An 18,469-nucleotide genomic window follows, 5' to 3' on the forward strand; every position below is an offset into this window, starting at 1 on the left:
GCTCAGAGCGGCTAACATCATAAATAATACAATATACATAAAAACAAGCAATCAGTCGGTTAAAATGCATCCCAAAATTGATTCAAATAATTTAAAGTTAAAACTGGACAAATGACGATCCCCAGGTTTAAATTGAAAGCTGTTAATACTTGCCAGAACCAACTGTTTCCACTGATATTATAAGGACCTGTGAGCGGGCTGGGAAACCTCCTTCGTGCTTGTTCTTATACAAAGAGAAAAGGGTCAGACTGAACCCTGACCAAAGGCTTAGTGGAACAGCTCCGTCTTGCAGGCCCTGCGGAAGGATGTCAAATCTCGCAGGTCTCTGGTCTCTTGTGAGAGAGCATTCCACCAGGCTGGGGCCACGGCTGAAAAGGCCCTGGTTTTGGTTGAGGCCAGTCTAATCTCCCTGGGGCCTGTTGTTATTTGCAGACGGTAAATGATTCATATTCATATCTACTTAGAAGTAAGACCCACTGAGTTCAATAGGGCTTTCTTCCAGGTAAGCGTTTTTATGCAGCAGAAGCTGCTCTTTCATAGCAATTCTGCCTGGTATAAAAATGGAATTCACCGCATGCTTGCAACCTTTTTTCTATAGTAGCACCAGGAACATTAGAAGCAATCAGTCCTGAGACAGTTTTCCGAACTTCAGGATGAGCTTCGCAGCCCCAGCCATCTATCCGCTAATGGCGTGTGCTAAATGCAGATCTTGAGGATCAACTGCTAGTACAGAACTAAACATGATAACCATATCTTGCTAATGTTCTGTTTCTAATGGAAGCAAACTAAATTGGTTCTAATTGAAAAGAAAAGGGGAGGAATCAATAGATCATTCTCTTTAATGGGAAGTTAAATTTTAAACATTGAACTCACATCAAGTGGTTGAAATAGTCTCTGAAGGTAAATAACTTAGCAGAACTCAGCACAGAATCTTCTTATTTTGGTTTGGCCTTTATTAGACGTGGGAATTAGAATAGTGCATTAGTATTACCATCAGGTGTCAGCAGGATTAAATGTAAAAGGTGGAACTATTGAACAGTGTGTATCTGCATGACACAAACAGTTAAATCATCATGTGCACATGCTAGTTATGTGTATTGCTGTACTTAGTTGAGTTCTCAGTTTACTAATTATGGGAAATTATAATCTCCCCCCACAATATAACACGCTATGCCACAGTAAAAAATGTTTCTGAAGTGTGTTGCTTAGTACTGGAGTTGATAGTAAACAATATACCATTTTCTAAGAAAGACACTGCTAGAAAACTGGAAATAAGATCACCACCTCCTGCTTATAGGCACCCATTCAAATGTATTCCTATCATTTAATAGATCAGCTGTATTTTGTCAGGCTTCTTCAGAGTCCATGGGTAGAGAATCCTCCTATGAAGTGTGTTAGCACATGGTCTTTGCATCCCTTAACATTTTGTGTAAACCTACAGACTTCTATCTCTTGTTAAAGATATAACTGCAAAGCATTGTGCCATGACTCTGAATTGAATGAGGATACGCTGTCTAATTCCAAAGGTATGTTTACACCAACCTTCTCCAACCAGATGCCCTCCAGACAATTTGGACTACAATTCCGATCATCCCTGACCATTGACTCTGCTGGCTAAAGCTGCTGGAAGTTGGAGTCCAAAACCACTAGAGGACCTCAGATTGGGGAAGGGTACTTTACACAAACAAATATAGGTTCAGACAACCTGAACTGCAACCTCCCCTGGAGGTGCTATGTGAACTCTTCATATACATTATTCCAAGTATTTTCAGTTCAGTATGACTCACTGACACATTGTTGACCTGGCGCATAGAAAATGTGATGCACTTGCTTACATTCGGAAAAGCTTTCTGACAGTAAGAGCTGTTTGGCAGTGGAACAGACTCCCACGAGATGCGGCGGACCCTCCTTCCTTGGAGGTTTTTAAGCAGAGGTTGGATGGCCATCTGTCATGGATGCTTTAGCTGAGATTCCTGCATTGCAGGGGGTTGGACTAGATGACTTGGGTTGGACTTGGGTCCCCTTCCCGTTCTTAAGATTCTACAGTTCTACTGTATTGAATCTGCTCTCTCTCACATTTCATAAGCAACCACTAAATAATCGTAGGAATGTAATGTAAACGTCAACGTAATAGCCATATAATAGCTGCACATCCCATGTCCACATAACATCTAATAATACAAAATTAATCACAGTATCCCCTACAAGCAGGATATATTTAATCATAAAATTAGGCATATTGTCAATTGCCATATGCCTTTTGTGGATTATTAAGAACATTCTTCCAGTTACCTTCCTTGTTACCTCTTCCTCCTCCCAACTTTTCATAAATATTTGAAGATTAAGTATATGGGTGATCTTTCGGTTTCAGAAGGTCATTGGGCTAGTTCCAGGTGAGAGTGAAATGATAGAGGAAGCATTTGGACCTTTCTCTTTCATTCATCAGCAAGAGAAGCCATTGCAGTACATGGGCATAGATTCATTCTTTGTAAGTATTACCTTAAATCTGTCTGTCTGTCTGTCTGTTGGGCAGCACTACAAATCATGCACACACAACGCTGCCTGTTTGCACTAACCCAGTAAGGATGAGAGAGAAGCTTTATTGCATTGCATTATAGCTTTATAAGGAAGTTTAAAGGTACATGTGTAGTTTATGGGAAATGGTGTTGTTTATTAAGTATTGTGGGTGGGGGTGGGAAGAACCACAGCCAGTCTGCTACCCTGAATTTTGAGCGTACCATGACCATGTCGTTTTTGCTTGGCTGCACATTTTGAAAGGGTTAGTGAGCTTGCAAGTTGATTGAAAGCTCTGTGGTGTGTGAACTGGCCAGGCTGAAAAGCCTGCAGCATATAGGGAGAACTTCCTGAGCCCCTGAAGAAATTGATTCCCCTGATGAAGTTTGCCGAGGGTGTCGTGATGGGTGAAAAGGGGGTACAAAGGGAGCACCCCCTTGTAGCTCTTGCATTGTGGCAATTCACCCAGCCTCTCTTCCTTCCTATCAACATATTGTTTGTCTGCCCCGTAGCTCAGCAGTCAAGTATAGCAAAATGCCCTTGCAGAGAGGTACATTCAGCATGAAAGATTTGCCCAGAGTAAGTTAACTTTTATGTACTTTTGATTGGTAGTATCTTATAAGTTGGAAGAGGCTTTATTTTCAGAGCGCTTACATGACAAGCTTAAATTCCAGTTTTACATATCAGTCTTCCTCCCATTAAATCCCCTTGCTTTGCATGAAGACAGGTTTCTTCCCTGTTGGGATTGCTAAGCTGTCTAACTGCCTTTGGCAATTAGCAATTCATTCCCCATGCTTTGCTCATTGTAATATGTACTCTGTGTGTGTGTCTCTGTGTGTGTTTATCTGTGTTTTCTGGAGGTCGCAGTGACCTAATTCACCCCCAGGAATTGAACAGTGTTGGGCGCCTTATCTAGTGCATTAACAAGCTGATGCATCAATATAAGGTCATTTGAGTGCTTCCCCAGTAGATTTCATAGGCAAGGAGCAAGCATTTTGCCTAGCAACTAGGAATGTCAGTAAGGGGCAGTTTGGTAAAAGTTGAGGCAATGCACTAGGTATTTAGCCTGACAAGGAGAATTATAAGGAAGCCATGTTATCAACAGATCTCAGGTTAAGGCTCCAATCAATAATTACTGCATGCTTGGGTCCAGGTGTCAGCCCTGCATCTTTAATGCAGCAGTCTGATGCCCTGGTGTGTTTTTTAAAAAATTATTATTAGTAGAAAAGGCTCTTCCTTGCCAGGATATTGAAGGTGAGGCAGTTCTTGTAACTCAGCTCATATGTTAGCTGTTTTGCATTTGGCCAACAGCACTACACGCACCCAAAATAAAGCCAACCTATGGGGACACTTATAAATGAAAGTGATTCCAGGTAAGCTGGGAACAGCCCTGACTAGCCCCACAATTAAACAGGCGAAAATGGGGAAAACCTTTTTGCAAAAGAAAGCCCCGAATGGGGGCTCTCTCCCTATTGGGAAAAGCAAGCAAAGGAGGATTATGCACAGGCAGTGCTCACAGGTACAGGGAGAATCTTCCCAAAGGGCAGGGTGAGGTGTGGGGTGGGAAATCAAACAGAAAAAAGGGGGGGAATTAAATTAATTAAGGGACTAGAGAAGATTAAAAAGAAGGGCAAAATAAAGAAATGTAACCAGACAATGAGAAGATCGCTCCACTGTCCTCCAGACGGTCCAAGTGCTCCAGGTGATCCGTTGCATGCAGCAAAAGAGAAAGTACAAGGCTGCGTGCAGAGTATTTAAACCTTTTACCCCTCCCACCAAAATTGCAACATAACTTTTGCCCCAGCAACTCGGCAATCCAATCAATGCCCCCTGGCCATCTTGGAGAACTTACCCAGCAACAAAGGGGTGGCTCAGTAGACCCCACCGCAACACGTGCTCTCCCTGAAGGAGAAAACGCTTTCTTGTAACTCAGCTCATATGTTAGCTGTTTTGCATTTCCTAGATCTAGGCCAGAAAAGGCTCTGCCATTAAAGTTGGATGGATGCAAGTTTTGTTTACATTTGTACATGCACCTCTCTGTTCCTTACATTTTGTCCAGAAGTTCTTCCTCTTGCACTGATCTGTTTTCCTCTTTGTGACTTCTTCTTGTGTGTTCTGTCTTGTAAGTGTTCCAAGAAGGGTATCATTCTGAACTCTGCTACTGTATTTTTCTCAGGACCCTTGATTCTTATCCTGAGGATCTGGTTCTGTTGGGATTATCTCCAAACTTCTGTGTAGTGCTAGATGTTTTTATCTCTCCTCTCTTTCCACTTCTCTCAGTTTCTCATTTCACCACTCTTTAAGTTCAGGTTCTTTACATTCCCAAATCACTTTGGAAATATTTTTTTTAAAATATTTTTTATTTTAAAAGTCCCTATGAAAATTCAGCAACATTTTAATGCGAATTTATCCTAATATACACTTTTTTGCAAAGCTATTTCCCCTTATATAATGCATTTTTGTATGCTATTTTCACTAGTATATACATTTTTATGCACACCACAAAATTGCATATTTTTGTACATGGTACTTGGCTGGAAAACTGCATTGCAAAATTTGGAGAAGTGCGAAGGATGGCTGTCTGTCAGTTTGCATATTGTTTAGAAAAGCACAGATTTGTATTTCTTGGCCTTTCCCAGTCTTGCCTTTACTATGTTAAAGAAGCTTATTTTTAGCAGATGAAAAGTCTGCTTCTCCCTCCTCTGATCTTTTAACAGTGCTATAATGCCTATTTAAGTCATGTCCAGGAGAGAAGTTTCTTTGCTGCTTCTCTTGCTTTTTATGGCCATTCTTTTATCTGCATTTTATCCACCAGGCACCTGAATATACTTAAGATCTACTACAAAAAAACCAGGTCACTCCAATAGCAAACTCAGGTGGCAAGTGACAATAGAATTAGGGCCAAAATGGGGTCACTGTGAAACATCAGGGAGGTACCAGCATATCCAGAGGAATATCAAGGTTTGCAGAAATGTATGTGCGTGCACACACGCTCATAAGGGAGCAGCCCAGTGAGGACTGAGGGTGCTCAGTAGTCACAGAAAGCTGGGTGTCAGATGGAAAAGAAAAATGGGAAAGGGGAAGAGTGGAATGGCATATGCTAGAGGAGAACATAGCTGGCAGACTGGCTGGCTGGAGCCCTGACCACGAGCTGTGTTGTTAGGATAGGAGGATACATGCTAGCATTTTGAACAGGTCTCACTTATAATATATAAACCACCAACAGTGATGTATGTAGTAGTAAAATGAATCCTTCACAAAGATTCTCTTTTGTGTGTTTTCCTACAGTCATAATAGGTGGAAATCATCAATTCAATCTATCTATAAATTCTTATTCTGATTATCGACAAATTAAATAATGAATGGTCCCTTGAATAAACAAAAAAAATTCCTTCCAGTAGCACCTTAAAGACCAACTAAGTCAGTTCTTGGTATGAGCTTTCGTGTGCATGCACACTTCTTCAGATACACTGAAACAGAAGTTTCCAGACCCTTCTATATAGTGAGAAGGTGGGGAGGGGTATTACTCAGAAGGGTGGTGGGAATGGGTGATTGGCAGATAGCTGTGATGAGCCTGTTGACGACTCTTAACGACTGCAATAGGTCTTACAGGAAGAAGCAAGGGGTGAAAAGGTGAAAAATGGCTTTGTCATGTATAATGAGATAAGAATCCAAGGTCTTTGTTCAGGCCAGGTTTCTCCATGGTTTTAAGTTTGGTGATAAGTTGTAATTCAGCAGCTTCTCTTTCCAGTCTATTTCTGAAATTCCTTTGTAGTAAAACAGCTACTTTGAGATCTTGTATAGAATGTCCTGGGAGATTGAAGTGTTCTCCTACTGGTTTCTCTGTCTTGTGATTCCTGATGTCCGATTTATGTCCGTTTATTCTTTGGCGTAAGGTCTGGCCTGTTTGTCCAATATAGAGAGCTGAAGGACACTGTTGGCATTTGATGGCATACACAATGTTAGACGATGAGCAATTAAATAGTCCCGAGATGGTATGTGTGATGTTGTTGGGGCCAGTAATGGTGTTGTCCGGGTGTATGTGGCGGCAAAGTTGGCATCTGGGTTTATTGCAGGCTCTGGTGCCAGTGTCCATGTTAGGTCTGGTTGTAGTATTATTGTGGGTTAGGAGTTGTTTAAGACTGGGTGGCTGTCTGTAGTCCCTTGAATGTAACAAGAATATCACTGTCTTAAATTCTGGTGATGAGCATGAAGACTGGGCTCTTCTCACTCAAATATAGAAGATCTGCATATACTGTACGTCACATAATGGAAAATATAAAAATTTGTCACAAACCTTGCAAAGTTCTACGCAACGAAACAATTGCCCCAAACTACACCTGAAGTTTCAAGAATTTTATGTGCAACAAAGAGATGCATTTTATTGGGTTTTGCAGTGAAAACATGGCCACGATTCCTACCATGGAGGAATCTTGTTTCATGTGCATAGTTGTTGAATACAGGGATCTTGCAATGGGAACCACAGTGGTTGATACAGAAATTGATAGCTGGTTGCATTTTGGCATGGAGCTGTGAGCAGTGTTGAGCTGTTTAAACCCTCCATCCTCTTGGATAAAGATTTCTTAGAGCAGTGGTTTTCAACCAGTGTGCCTTGGCACCCTGGGGTGCCTTGAATGGTGGTCAGGGTGCCGCGGGCAACACTGGCCTCTGTCCCTCTTTCCTTCTCTCCCTCTTCTGGCACTCTCTCGTGTCTTTGCCTTCCAAAGGCTTGCACAGCTGTTGTTGCAGCAGCCCTGCTGCTGCCTCCCATGCCGAGGTGCTGGCCTCACAATCACATTTGGCTCATCTGCCTTGGGCCACTAGGACTGGGGGAATCCTTTGCCCAGGTCCCTGTGGGGCAGCATGAGGAGGCACCTTCCTTTGGGGCAGGGGGGAGAGCTCAGAGACCAGCAGCTGGAGGACTCCCAAGGAGAAGGGAGAAGAGAGGAGGCTGAAGGAACACTCTGCAAGGGAGGGTTTCGAAAAGAGGTGAGGGGCTGCCAGCTCTGCAGGCAAGGGGTGACCTAACTGGGTTCCTGAGCCCCACAGGGGTGCTGCAGAAAGAATGCAGTTGGTCAAGGAAGCCACGGACTCAAAAAAGGTTGAAAACCTCTGTCTTAAAGAAAGTTGTCTTCTAGTTCTACAGTATATAGCAGAACTACTTTCCCCCCTAGGACTGACACATCATTTTATCAGGGGGTGCTGTGATGAGGAATCCTAGTTTAGCTCTGTCTTGAGCCTTCTTTCTCTTTGCCTAGGTGTCACAGTGAATAAACCAGGTGTGATGCCTTGTTCCTTTAACTCTTCATCTGCTTTTGAGTTTTACTTCCTCTTTGACTCTCAGTTCAGTGAAAAGGAAGCTTGCCATGGCTGCTGAGCTCTAGCCAAAATTTATAATACATGTAACTCAGCAAAATGTATTTACATACAATGCATTTCTTTTTAAGCCTGAGTTTAAAATATAAACTATAATTAAAACCTGAAAGATCACCAATCAGAACCTCCAACTAACCTCTTGCCACTTAAAGCTCAGCCAAATAGTCACTTTGGCAAGTATGAATGGAAAGGGAATGGCATAAGAATGGATCATGTTCATCCCCTTCTTCTGAGAGCTTAGTATGTCACTTTATAATAGGAACTGATGTGCAGATGGTATAGTTAAGTAGCCCTGATCATGGAGATATTGATAGGACATATGAGGATAGTGCAGCATAGTACATAGGGAATGCCTGTCCCTAGTGAGTTATGTATTTGATTTGTGAGTATCTTTGTAAGTGTTGTGGTAGACACCTGTTTAATCTGAGATGTAAGAACAGCAAATCTAAACATTTGATCTATTTAAAATAAATTATCCGCTAACTTTAAACTTAGAAACTTACAAGCCTTTGAAAAGTTTGTTCTTTTTCTCCTTCAGATATGTAATGTCTTTTCCCCACACCATAGTGGGCCAGCAGAAAGAACAGATTTAAGTGCTACACAATGGGATAGGTATATATGTATATAGTTTTAATTCTATCAATGTTTAATTGTTTTTAATGATTGTTTTTTCTCTGTTCTTATTGGTACTTGTTTTTATCTGTAAGCTATTTTGTGTCCTGTCAGGGAAGATGGCGGAGTATAAAATAATAATAATAATAATAATAATAATAATAATAATAACTGGTTGTGAGCATTCCTCACAGGATCAGTTTGGTGCTGGGTGCTGGCAAGGAACAGGTCCAATAACTGCTCTTCATAATATAACTGGTAATTTCTAACACTATTAATAGAAAACCAGGGAATTTCTCGTAACCAGAAGAAAATTTCATTATCTTTTCATCAAACCTCTGTGCGCTTAACTGCCTGTGAACTGTAAGCATCAACAACACATAAATTGAAAAAAAAAACCCAATAACTTATTCTATAAATGGAAGCTGTCATCTATGATAAACAAATCTTCCCACTACAGTGTTTAGACTTTGACCAATCACTGACCAATTGTCCACTGAACTGGGTAAATATGATTTACCTCAGGAACAACTTGCAGACCTGCTGAGAGAGTAGCATTAAGTTTTCAAATCTGTCCCGTGGTTCAGGAACCCACAACTCTATGAATTTGGGGTTAAATTTGCAATCAGGACCTGCACGTGTGGATTCTGTTTAGAAAACCACCACAAGTAGAAGAGAGAGAGTTCAGAGGAAAATAATACAGTCTGACCAGTGACTGTTAAAAATAATAATAAAAAAGCACAAGTCTTCCAGAAACAACACTATATATCAGGAATATACATTAGGAACCTGGTATTATTCAAACATTATTGGGCTCCACCTCCAATCGCCCCTGACCATTGGCCATGCTGACTGGGGTGGAGGGGGAGCTTTTATCCAGCAGAACCTGAAAGGCTACAGGTTCCCTTGCTTCATGGTGTAGCATTTGTATCTTGATCCTGTAGTTGTTTACACAGAATAAACTCCCGCCGAGTTCAGTGGGTTGTACACCTAGGTCATGAATTGCTTCCTGGAGTTTTAATTCTGAAACAAGAAGAGAGCTATCACTTTTAACACAATTAAATCCTGGGAAGTCAATTGGCCTATTTTTGGTAATGACTTTGTACTGTCCTTTAATTATTTGGCTATGACATTGCATTGGAGGCTGAGCTGGTAATGGTATTGTGTTGACTCTTAAATTGCACAAACTGGTTTTTCATAACTTGAGTGTACACACCTGCAAGGCTTACACTGGAAAATAGAGCCACCTTGTATCCTAGGGAAGCTTTTCTGTGATTACGTGCTCCTAGTTAGCTAGATGAAAGGCCTTATAGGTTGTCCTAGGAGAGGGGAAAGATCAGGGAAGGGCGCGTAGCTAAGTTATATTGACAGCTTTTCAGCAACACTGAGCTTAGGAAGCGGCCAAGGCAAGGGCAAGGATGTAAATGCTGAGATTTGTATTTGGAATGCTGGTTAGCCTAAACTGGGCCTTGAAGATAATATTAGAAGTAGGAGCTTCCCATTGCCATCCACTGGGGGAGTGGCTTTGCCATCCAACATAGACCTGGTCCAAAGGTTATTTTAAGCCAAATATTGGTTTGTTTTTGGTTACAGCTTGTGGCTCCATGAGCTTGTGGGTTTGGAGAACCTTGGCTTAGCTCAGCCCCGTCCAGTGTAGCAGCAAAAAGGACCAGGGAGGAGCAAAGCGGCTGCATGAAGTGGCGTAGCGTGGGTTGTCAGCACCCGGGGCAAGGCAAGTAATTTGCGCCCCCTAACCCGTGAATTTGCGCCCCCTAACCCCCAGATGTTGCGCCCAGTGCGGCCGGCCCCCCCTGCACCCCCCATGCTACGCCACTGGCTGCATGCTGCTTTCTGGAGGCTGCACATTCACTCATGTTAAGCCAAGGTTTGTCTTAGTATGAAATGTGAATCAGGCCACACTCTCCTTTACTGTAGATGTGACCCCCTCAACCGTTGACCAATTAAAATCCATAATGGCCCTCAATTTCCAGTTACTCAAATGCTGAATATAGGGTGTACCAGTGAGAATAAAATACCAACCTGGAGTGATATCCTGTCTTTACATTCTTTGAGTTTTCCTCCCTGAAGTCCACCTAGCCTAATCACTTGCCTCCAGGCTGCTGTCATGCAAGGCTAATCAGAGGACGGAACTGCTGTCTTAGGTCCTAGAGCTCCCCTCCTGGCCCACTTGGCACAACCTCATCTTTGTTGTAAGGAAAGCCATTTAGTAAAAGGGGGTGGGGTAGATATATTATATTTTTCTTAAGTAAATGGCCATTATTTTTTTCCTGAAGTCATTAGGGTTGTTGTTTGGAGAGGATATTGATTTGCTTTAAGATGTCTGGTTGCGGTGGCTGCGCATATGTGGCCACAATTAATCTTGTAGAGGAGAATTCGCTAATGAAGAAGCATAAATGAGCTGTGTTAAGGTCGTTAGTGGTCATTGGATGTCTGCATACAGCAATTGCTCCTGCCCTTAATGGCATTTCTGGTCATTAAGGTTTCACAATTAATGACAACCGCTCTTTTTAAATATGTGTGCGTGTTGGGAAGCAAGCTCTTCTTCGAGAATTCCATTTGTTTTCTCTCAGGTGTACCTGACTAACAGTATTCTTTTAGAAAGAAATCCCTTCACAAAAACCTGTTTTTAATTCTGGGGCTGCTGTAAAGCTATGGTGAGATGACCAACGGATCCAGAGATGATTGCAAGCTAGGAAATGGCTAATGGTTCTACTTCAGGGCTGGTTCTACTTCAGAACAGTTGGCTGTGATGAAGAGTTTGCATTTTGCTGGAGATTCTGTGTAAAGAATGTGCGTGGGCCTTTGGTGAAAGAGGGCCAAGGCTGTAATTTTTGGGATTCTTGTTATGGGATACCTGCCAATGAGGGAGAAAGGACAGAAAACACAGAAAGGAGAGCAAGACTGGGGAAACTTTAGGGTGATTCTATCCATCCCCAGGTCATCCCCCAATTAGGACTCTTAAGCAAAACATTTCAAAAATTTCAAGGAAAGCAAACAATGAATCTGAAGAAGGAAACCTTTCTCACGGGGATGTCACACATCCTAAATCTCAGTCAGCTGAAATGACTAGATAAATTCTTGTTTGTTGTACTAGATAGTTGGACAGCTGGTAGAGAATTGAATCTAATAATAAGGGAAGTGCCTCACTGAGATAGGAGGGGCCCTGCCCCCAAGTGTCATTTCAAATGTCTCCCCTGCCTGTCCCACAACTGTAACATGTAATTCTCAAGCATCTTTCTTTGTTTTAAGATCAGTCACATGATGTAACAATAACAATAACAATAACCGGCACCAACAGACATGTATTTCTTGTCTCCCCATATAGTTATGGGTTGCAAGGCTCACAGATTATTATGAACCTTGTTGTAAATTCCAACACACATGCACACACAAACACACACATCCGCCTTTAAACATTCATAACAAGTTGTTAGTTCAGTGCTACTGTGTTTTGTGAGGGTTTCCTCTTTCCGCTCTTTTTTTTTTTTATTTTGCTTGGTAGAAGTGAATTGTTCCACCAGGCAGACTTTCAATTAATCACCATGTGCTTGATCAGGGGACCCTACTCTGATTTCATAGACAAAAATATACAGAATTACACCCCGAAGTATGTGTAATATCCTACTGCTACGGGTGACATAGCAGTTTTGCATTGTTGCATTAAACTCATAAGCACCAAATTATACATTACTTTTCTTCCCAAAATATCTGGGGTGGGGAAAAGAGATGGATTGGAGTTGCAACATGTTGTGGGGCCTTAACCCTTCCCCTGCACATGATGGCTTCGGTCCAAATCACTGTTCTCAGATCTCTTATTAGTTACAGAGGTGAAACCATGCAGGCAACTATATATATGCTTACAACTTACATATATGCTTGTGTGTTTTCCCTGTATGTGACTAATGACAGCTCTGCCTTAGGGCTGGATTAGTGTTGTACCATAGAATAGTGGGCAAGACTTTTTCCACACCTTGCCTCATTCCAACCTTCCATCACAGCTGCTTTTAGGAAAAGAAAATTATACAGGGAGATGCAATCACAGATCTCCCATTCAGTGTTTGGTTTAGCAATCAGGTCCACCGTTTTTTTTACAATACAATAAGCTATGGATACACAGGAATCACAGGGACGTGGGTGGTGCTGTGGGTTAAACCACAGAGCCTAGGACTTGCTGATCAGAAGGTTGGCGGTTCGAATCCCCGCGACGGGGTGAGCTCCTGTTGCTCGGTCCTTGCTCCTGCCAATGTAGCAGTTTGAAAGCACCTCAAAGTGCAAGTAGATAAATAGGTACCTTCTGGTGGGAAGGTAAATGGTGTTTCCGTGCGCTGCTCTGGTTCGCCAGAAGTGGCTTAGTCATGCTGGCCACATGACCCGGAAGCTGTACACCGGCTCCCTCGGCCAATAAAGTGAGATGAGCGCTGCAACCCCAGAATCGGTGACGACTGGACCTAATGGTCAGGGGTCCCTTTACCTTTACACAGGAATCAGTGGGACTCCTAACATGCAAAGTACATTCAAAACCTCATGGAACTGTCAAGATGAGTGAACATACCCAGACAAGTAGGTGAAGAGGGCTGGTTGAATGGCTAGACTTGAGAGGAACAAATGCAAGGTGGCACCACCACAATAGCATATGCATGGTCATACTTGCAAACGGTTGTTTAGAATTGGCTGCTCACTAGGCTGCTCACTAGCTCTCAAGTGCTCACCTTAGAAAATAGAATTTATGGAGGGGAGGCAACAAAAATACAATGGAGGCTGTTACGTGGTCTTTTGAGTTTGGTGGCTCTGCTCAGAGGCCTAAACTAGATGCGATATGCAGTGGTGCTCATGTTTCCCTTGACCTTTTTAAAGACCAAAAGCAGCCTTAGGAAGTGAGCCTGAACAAAGGAATGGTGGGTAGGAGGACATGCTCTATTCTTTTCCATCTGTCATTTCCCTCCCTGCTCAGTCTTTTCCATTCCAGCAGCTGCTTCTCCACCTCTGTGGAAAAAGATACAGGTTCCTTTTGTCTCCTTCCCCATGGAAAGCAGTGGGGGGAGTTGAGTAGAAAAATGGAAGAAGGTGAAAGGCTTAAACAGCCTCCCTCCAGCCCATGATCCTTGAACTTGGAGCCTCTTGAGTCTACTTGTGCTTTGCAGGAAATGCTAAGGGACAATACCCATGACAGCCAGCCACATTGAGACCGAATAACTTCAGAGCTGAGCCATTATCCCCTAGGAGTTCTTCAGATCCTTTGAGAGACTGGAAGAAAAGAAAGGTGAATGCTGTCTAGCCGCAGCATTGTACAGAAATACAACAAGAGGGAGAATCAATTCTTCGGGAATTTTCACTGCTCCTTGTTGCTGCTCCTTGTAACCACGTTCATTTTGAGCACAGCTCTTACGCTGATTGATTTTGTTCCAATCAAAAGTCATTTCGTCCCCACCCCTGCCCAATTGCTAATGATTGCAAGTCTTAAGCCATGCAAATCCTTGAAATGACAAGCTTTCCCTGTATGAAGCCACACGTACGTCCTTTGCTTACTTTTGCACATGTGCATTTTGGATGCATGTTAAAACTTGGGAGTTGCTGAGACAGGGATGTAGAAGACTGCTTGTGAGAGATGAAGATTGCATATGTGTAGGCAAACCTTGGAGGGATGGGAGATGTGGTTGAGAAGGTGATTGTTGTCATTATCTCAGTGGTCTACTGTTGTCTTTCTTGTTTTGCAGAAGGAACACTGACCCTACCTTTGGTTTGTTTGTTTGTATTTTCCCCCCTCCCCTCCCCTCCAGAACCCCCCATTGCTGATCCTGCTACCGTAGTCCTGCTGTTTTGCAAAGCTGGAATCGACACGCATGTAGGGAAGGGGGCCAGAGTCCCGGCAGCTGTCCCCAATAGATGTGACTGTTATGCTAGCTTTCCTTCGTTTATTCCTTTTGTAGGTTATTTTTGGTTCTGGGGGTCGTTGGGAGGTGTGCTTTTCTTTTTCTTTTGTTTGTTTGATCCTGAAAGGTTAGCTGTGCAGTTTGGTTTCTTCTGTGCGAACCAACCTTGGGAGTGCAGAGCTCTTAAAAATACAAATTTCTATTGCAGCCGCAAGTTTCAAATTGGTCTCCAAGCAAGGTGGTGGGCAAAGCCCACATTGATTCATTTGGAAGAGGGAGGCGCTATTTGTTCCTTCCTCTCACTCTCCTTGCTTTTGTAAAAGAGGAAAAAGAAGAAGAAGCCCACAATGTTTTTAAGAGCTCTGAATAAAACTGCTTTGCCAATGGGGAAGCGGGAAGGGATGACTTTGGTTTTTCTTGTGCCCGGCAGCAAAAGGGTTAATGCCTGCTTTCCTCTTTGATATCCATTAGTTTGGAGCCCATGTTGTGATTGGTCCATGTCCATGTGTGTTTTGTTCCTGAACTTTATGACTTTGATTAAAGGAGCAATCCAAGGTGCGCCTGACTAAGGGTGGACATTTCCCATTTCTCCAGGTCACCCAACCTGCTTGCAGTTCACAGCAAACATGACTGAGGCTGTCAAAACCTATCAGTGGCAATGCATTGAGTGCAAATCCTGCAGCCTCTGTGGGACGTCTGAGAATGATGTAAGTTCATCTTCATTACCAGTATTGAGATTAGCAACTTAGTTTAAAGGCTACAAGTTCATTTGTAACGTTCATTCATTTAAATCGCAGCACTTTCCGCAAGCAGAAGATAGCCTTTTCTATTATCTATAATGTTTTGGTGCGCACATATGCTCTCTCTCCTCCCTGCCCCATTGTTTTGAACTGTTACACAGGATCATTTAAGATGATAACACTTGGTTCAAATGGATCAAGATGATAACAAAACTGTGATGGTTCAGATGGCCTTCATAAGGCTCATTTGCTCTACCCAGGATGTAACCACTAAAGAACTTTGCAGCAAGGGAGGGGCAAGCTCTGCATTTGCCAACTCTGCAGACACCCACAGCACAACCAAGGGAAGGAGTGCTGCTAGTGCTCCTTTCCCTATCCCAAGTAAATTAAAACCACTGCAGTATAAATGAGGGACCACCCTGCACTATTTTCTTGAAACCACATACATGATGTGGCTTCCAGTCTCAGGTTAGGAGGAAATCTCTGCTGTCTTGCGGAAGGGTGTTTCACAAGATGTGGCCCAATGCAAACACCATCCCCTCTGCACAGACAGCAAGGGGAATGGAGGCCTATGATAGGCTCCCATCATTTTATGGCAGAGGAAGGGAACTTGAGGACTTCCAGATGTTGACAATTTCCAGCTCCCATCAGGCCCATCCAGCTTAGCCAGTGGTCAGAGATGATGCAAGATGTGGAGGGCCACCGATTCTCCACCTCTTAATAAGGCCACTATAATAAGAGTATGTTCCTTTCTGATCTGGGTTTGAATACGTGTGGACTTGAACTACGATAGCTAAGGGTGGTTCAAGCCTCAGTGTATTAGGACCTGGAATAGGTTTTGGCTGCAGGCAGCGGACATTGGAGAACATGCAAAGTCCCAAAGGTAATGTGGTAGAATCACAGTTCAATTACATGTACATTAGCTTTGTAAGCACTCTTTAGTAAAATGCTTGGAAATCTCAGATCTGAAGATGGTTTTTTTTTTTTTTACCTTTCTTCCTCCTCCTCCTGATACCACTGGTGTCATTTGTCTTAAGTAGGTTGCTGAATTTCCCACCTGGTCTAATTTGCTGTTTTGTTTAGTGTTGCTTAATTAAAAAAATATATTTATTTTAAAAAACCTGACCACTCATATAAAAATCAAGATGGGGCACAACAAGATAAGGAGGTTGTTGTAAAGCAAAAGAGACCATAAATAAAATATTGACTAATCATTAAAAATGACTGGCTCATCTTGAGAAAATTCGCACAGCCTGTTGGTGTTAAAGGGTCTTCAAGAGATGGCTGAAAATTAGCATTGAGGATGCCTGCTGAATCTCTGCTGCAGAAGTGGCTCAAAAGATGGGATAGAGCCACTGTCCTAGCTTACTGGAAGGGAGAAGGGCAGGAGAGAGGCAGTGGAGAGGTTGGTGTAGTGCAAACTCACCAGGAGGAACGCTGGATTAACTCCTCAGGTGCATTTGCATCATGCCAACCTTCCCATAGGGATGCGGGTGGCGCTGTGGGTTAAACCACAGAGCCTAGGACTTGCCGATCAGAACGTTGACGGTTTGAATCCCCGTGATGGAGTGAGCTCCCGTTGCTCGGTCCCTGCTCCTGCCAACCTAGCAGTTCGAAAGCACGTCAAAGTGCAAGTAGATAAATAGGTAGATAAATATTCCCACTCCGGTGGGAAGGTAAACGGCGTTTCTGTGGCACTGCTCTGGTTTGCCAGAAGCGGCTTAGTCATGCTGGCCACATGACCCGGAAGCTGTATGCCAGCTCCCTCAGTCAATAAAGCGAGATGAGCGCCGCAACCCCAGAGTCGGCCACGACTGGACCTAACGGTCAGGGGTCCCTTTGCCTTTACTAACCTTCCCATTGCCTTGCCACTCCCCCTTCATCCTGTTAAGCAACAGCGACCCACATAGCACTTCTGCTCCACCTGGCAAGCAGCTTCTCTTGGCACTGGAGATTTTAAGCATCTTTCCAAGATAATAACTGGCAACAACAATAATAAAAAAAAAAACAGAAAATAAGCTGCTTACACAAGCCCCTCTTGTTTTAGCAAGGAAACTTTGCTTTTTTAATGCAAGGGCTACAAGAAGCCCACCCCCTCTCTCTGTGTGTGTTGATGCTGCTGTTAGGCCATGCCCTGAACAAAATGAGAGATCCCCCCCCCATTTGAAATACAAGTTGCAACATGCATGCCAGCTATGTCCAGAACTCCTGCCTGTGAAAAAGTGAGAACAGAGTGACAGCCATTTCAGAAAGCAGGAGGGATGCTCCTGTCTCTATCTGCATTCATATATGTTCTCTGTTGTCTTCTTGCCACAACTTCATATTTATAGTACCACAACGCACCCATTTATGAGATACTTTCAGCTGCTATGACTAATGTAATGTTTGTCTTCTTCTCTTTCCTCCTAACACTCTTGGATCAGGACCAGCTGCTCTTCTGTGATGACTGTGACCGCGGCTATCACATGTATTGCTTAAACCCACCAGTCTCTGAACCTCCTGAAGGTAACATTGCTTGGAATCTACCCTATTTGCTGTTTGCTGTTGTTGTTAAATATTTCTGTCCCGTTTCTCTGCTCAGAGAGCACTCAGGGTACCATTTCCAACTTTATTTATTTATTAAATTTGTATGCCACCCTTCATCCAAAGATCACAGGGCAGTTCACAGCAGAAAAATACAAAATGGAAAACACAATACACAATAAAGCAAAACCAATCCATAAACTCCCTCCAATACTTAAAAGGCCATAGAAGTTAATCAGCCAAGTGTCTGGTTGAAGAGAAATGTTTTTGCCTAGTGCCTAAAGATATGTAATGAAGGTGCCGGATGAGCCTCCTTGGGGAGAGCATTCCACAAACAGGGAGCCACTACAGAAAAGGCCTGTTCCCATGTTGCCAAAATATGGGACAAGGTCAAGACGTTTTCAAGATATGGAAAAAGGTAAAGCAGTCATTGTTGTAAATCATGCTGTGTATGTGCATGACTTAGCCAAAGGATTCACAAATACTAATGCAAACTCCTTGCACATCAAACAGAATTTGCACCAGCAGATGAGTTCAGGTGACTTATAACTTGCTTTGCAAGCATTTCAGAAGCCTACACTAACAAAAGTAACACAAACCAAATGGGTGGTTTCTTGACTTAGAAAACATGACTGTTCATGAAACCTACTTACATTTAGAGGTGTACACCTGCTTCAGATGAAACCTACATCACAAACTGAATCAGCATGCATTGGAGAGGTTTGGATCTTGTCTGGAACAGAGCAAGCCTCCTCCAAAGCAATTCATGGCAAATTTGGGTTGCTCCTGAAGTTGCAAGGGTATTTAGAGCAG

The 18,469-nt window shown here is 42.9% G+C and overlaps 1 protein-coding gene across 1 annotated transcript in view; it reads left to right on the forward strand.

Moving 5' to 3' along the window:
* DPF3 (double PHD fingers 3) overlaps nucleotides 1-18,469 on the forward strand; it is a 195,251-nt gene that overhangs the window by 168,839 nt on the left and 7,943 nt on the right. The window contains exons 9-10 of the mRNA XM_083747471.1: nucleotides 14,988-15,100; nucleotides 17,557-17,638. Coding sequence (XP_083603597.1) covers nucleotides 14,988-15,100; nucleotides 17,557-17,638 — 195 coding nt within the window. The remainder of the gene's footprint in view (nucleotides 1-14,987; nucleotides 15,101-17,556; nucleotides 17,639-18,469) is intronic.

Source organism: Podarcis gaigeae (genome assembly GCF_964106915.1).
Source record: "Podarcis gaigeae genome assembly, chromosome: 1".
NCBI lineage: Eukaryota > Metazoa > Chordata > Lepidosauria > Squamata > Lacertidae > Podarcis > Podarcis gaigeae.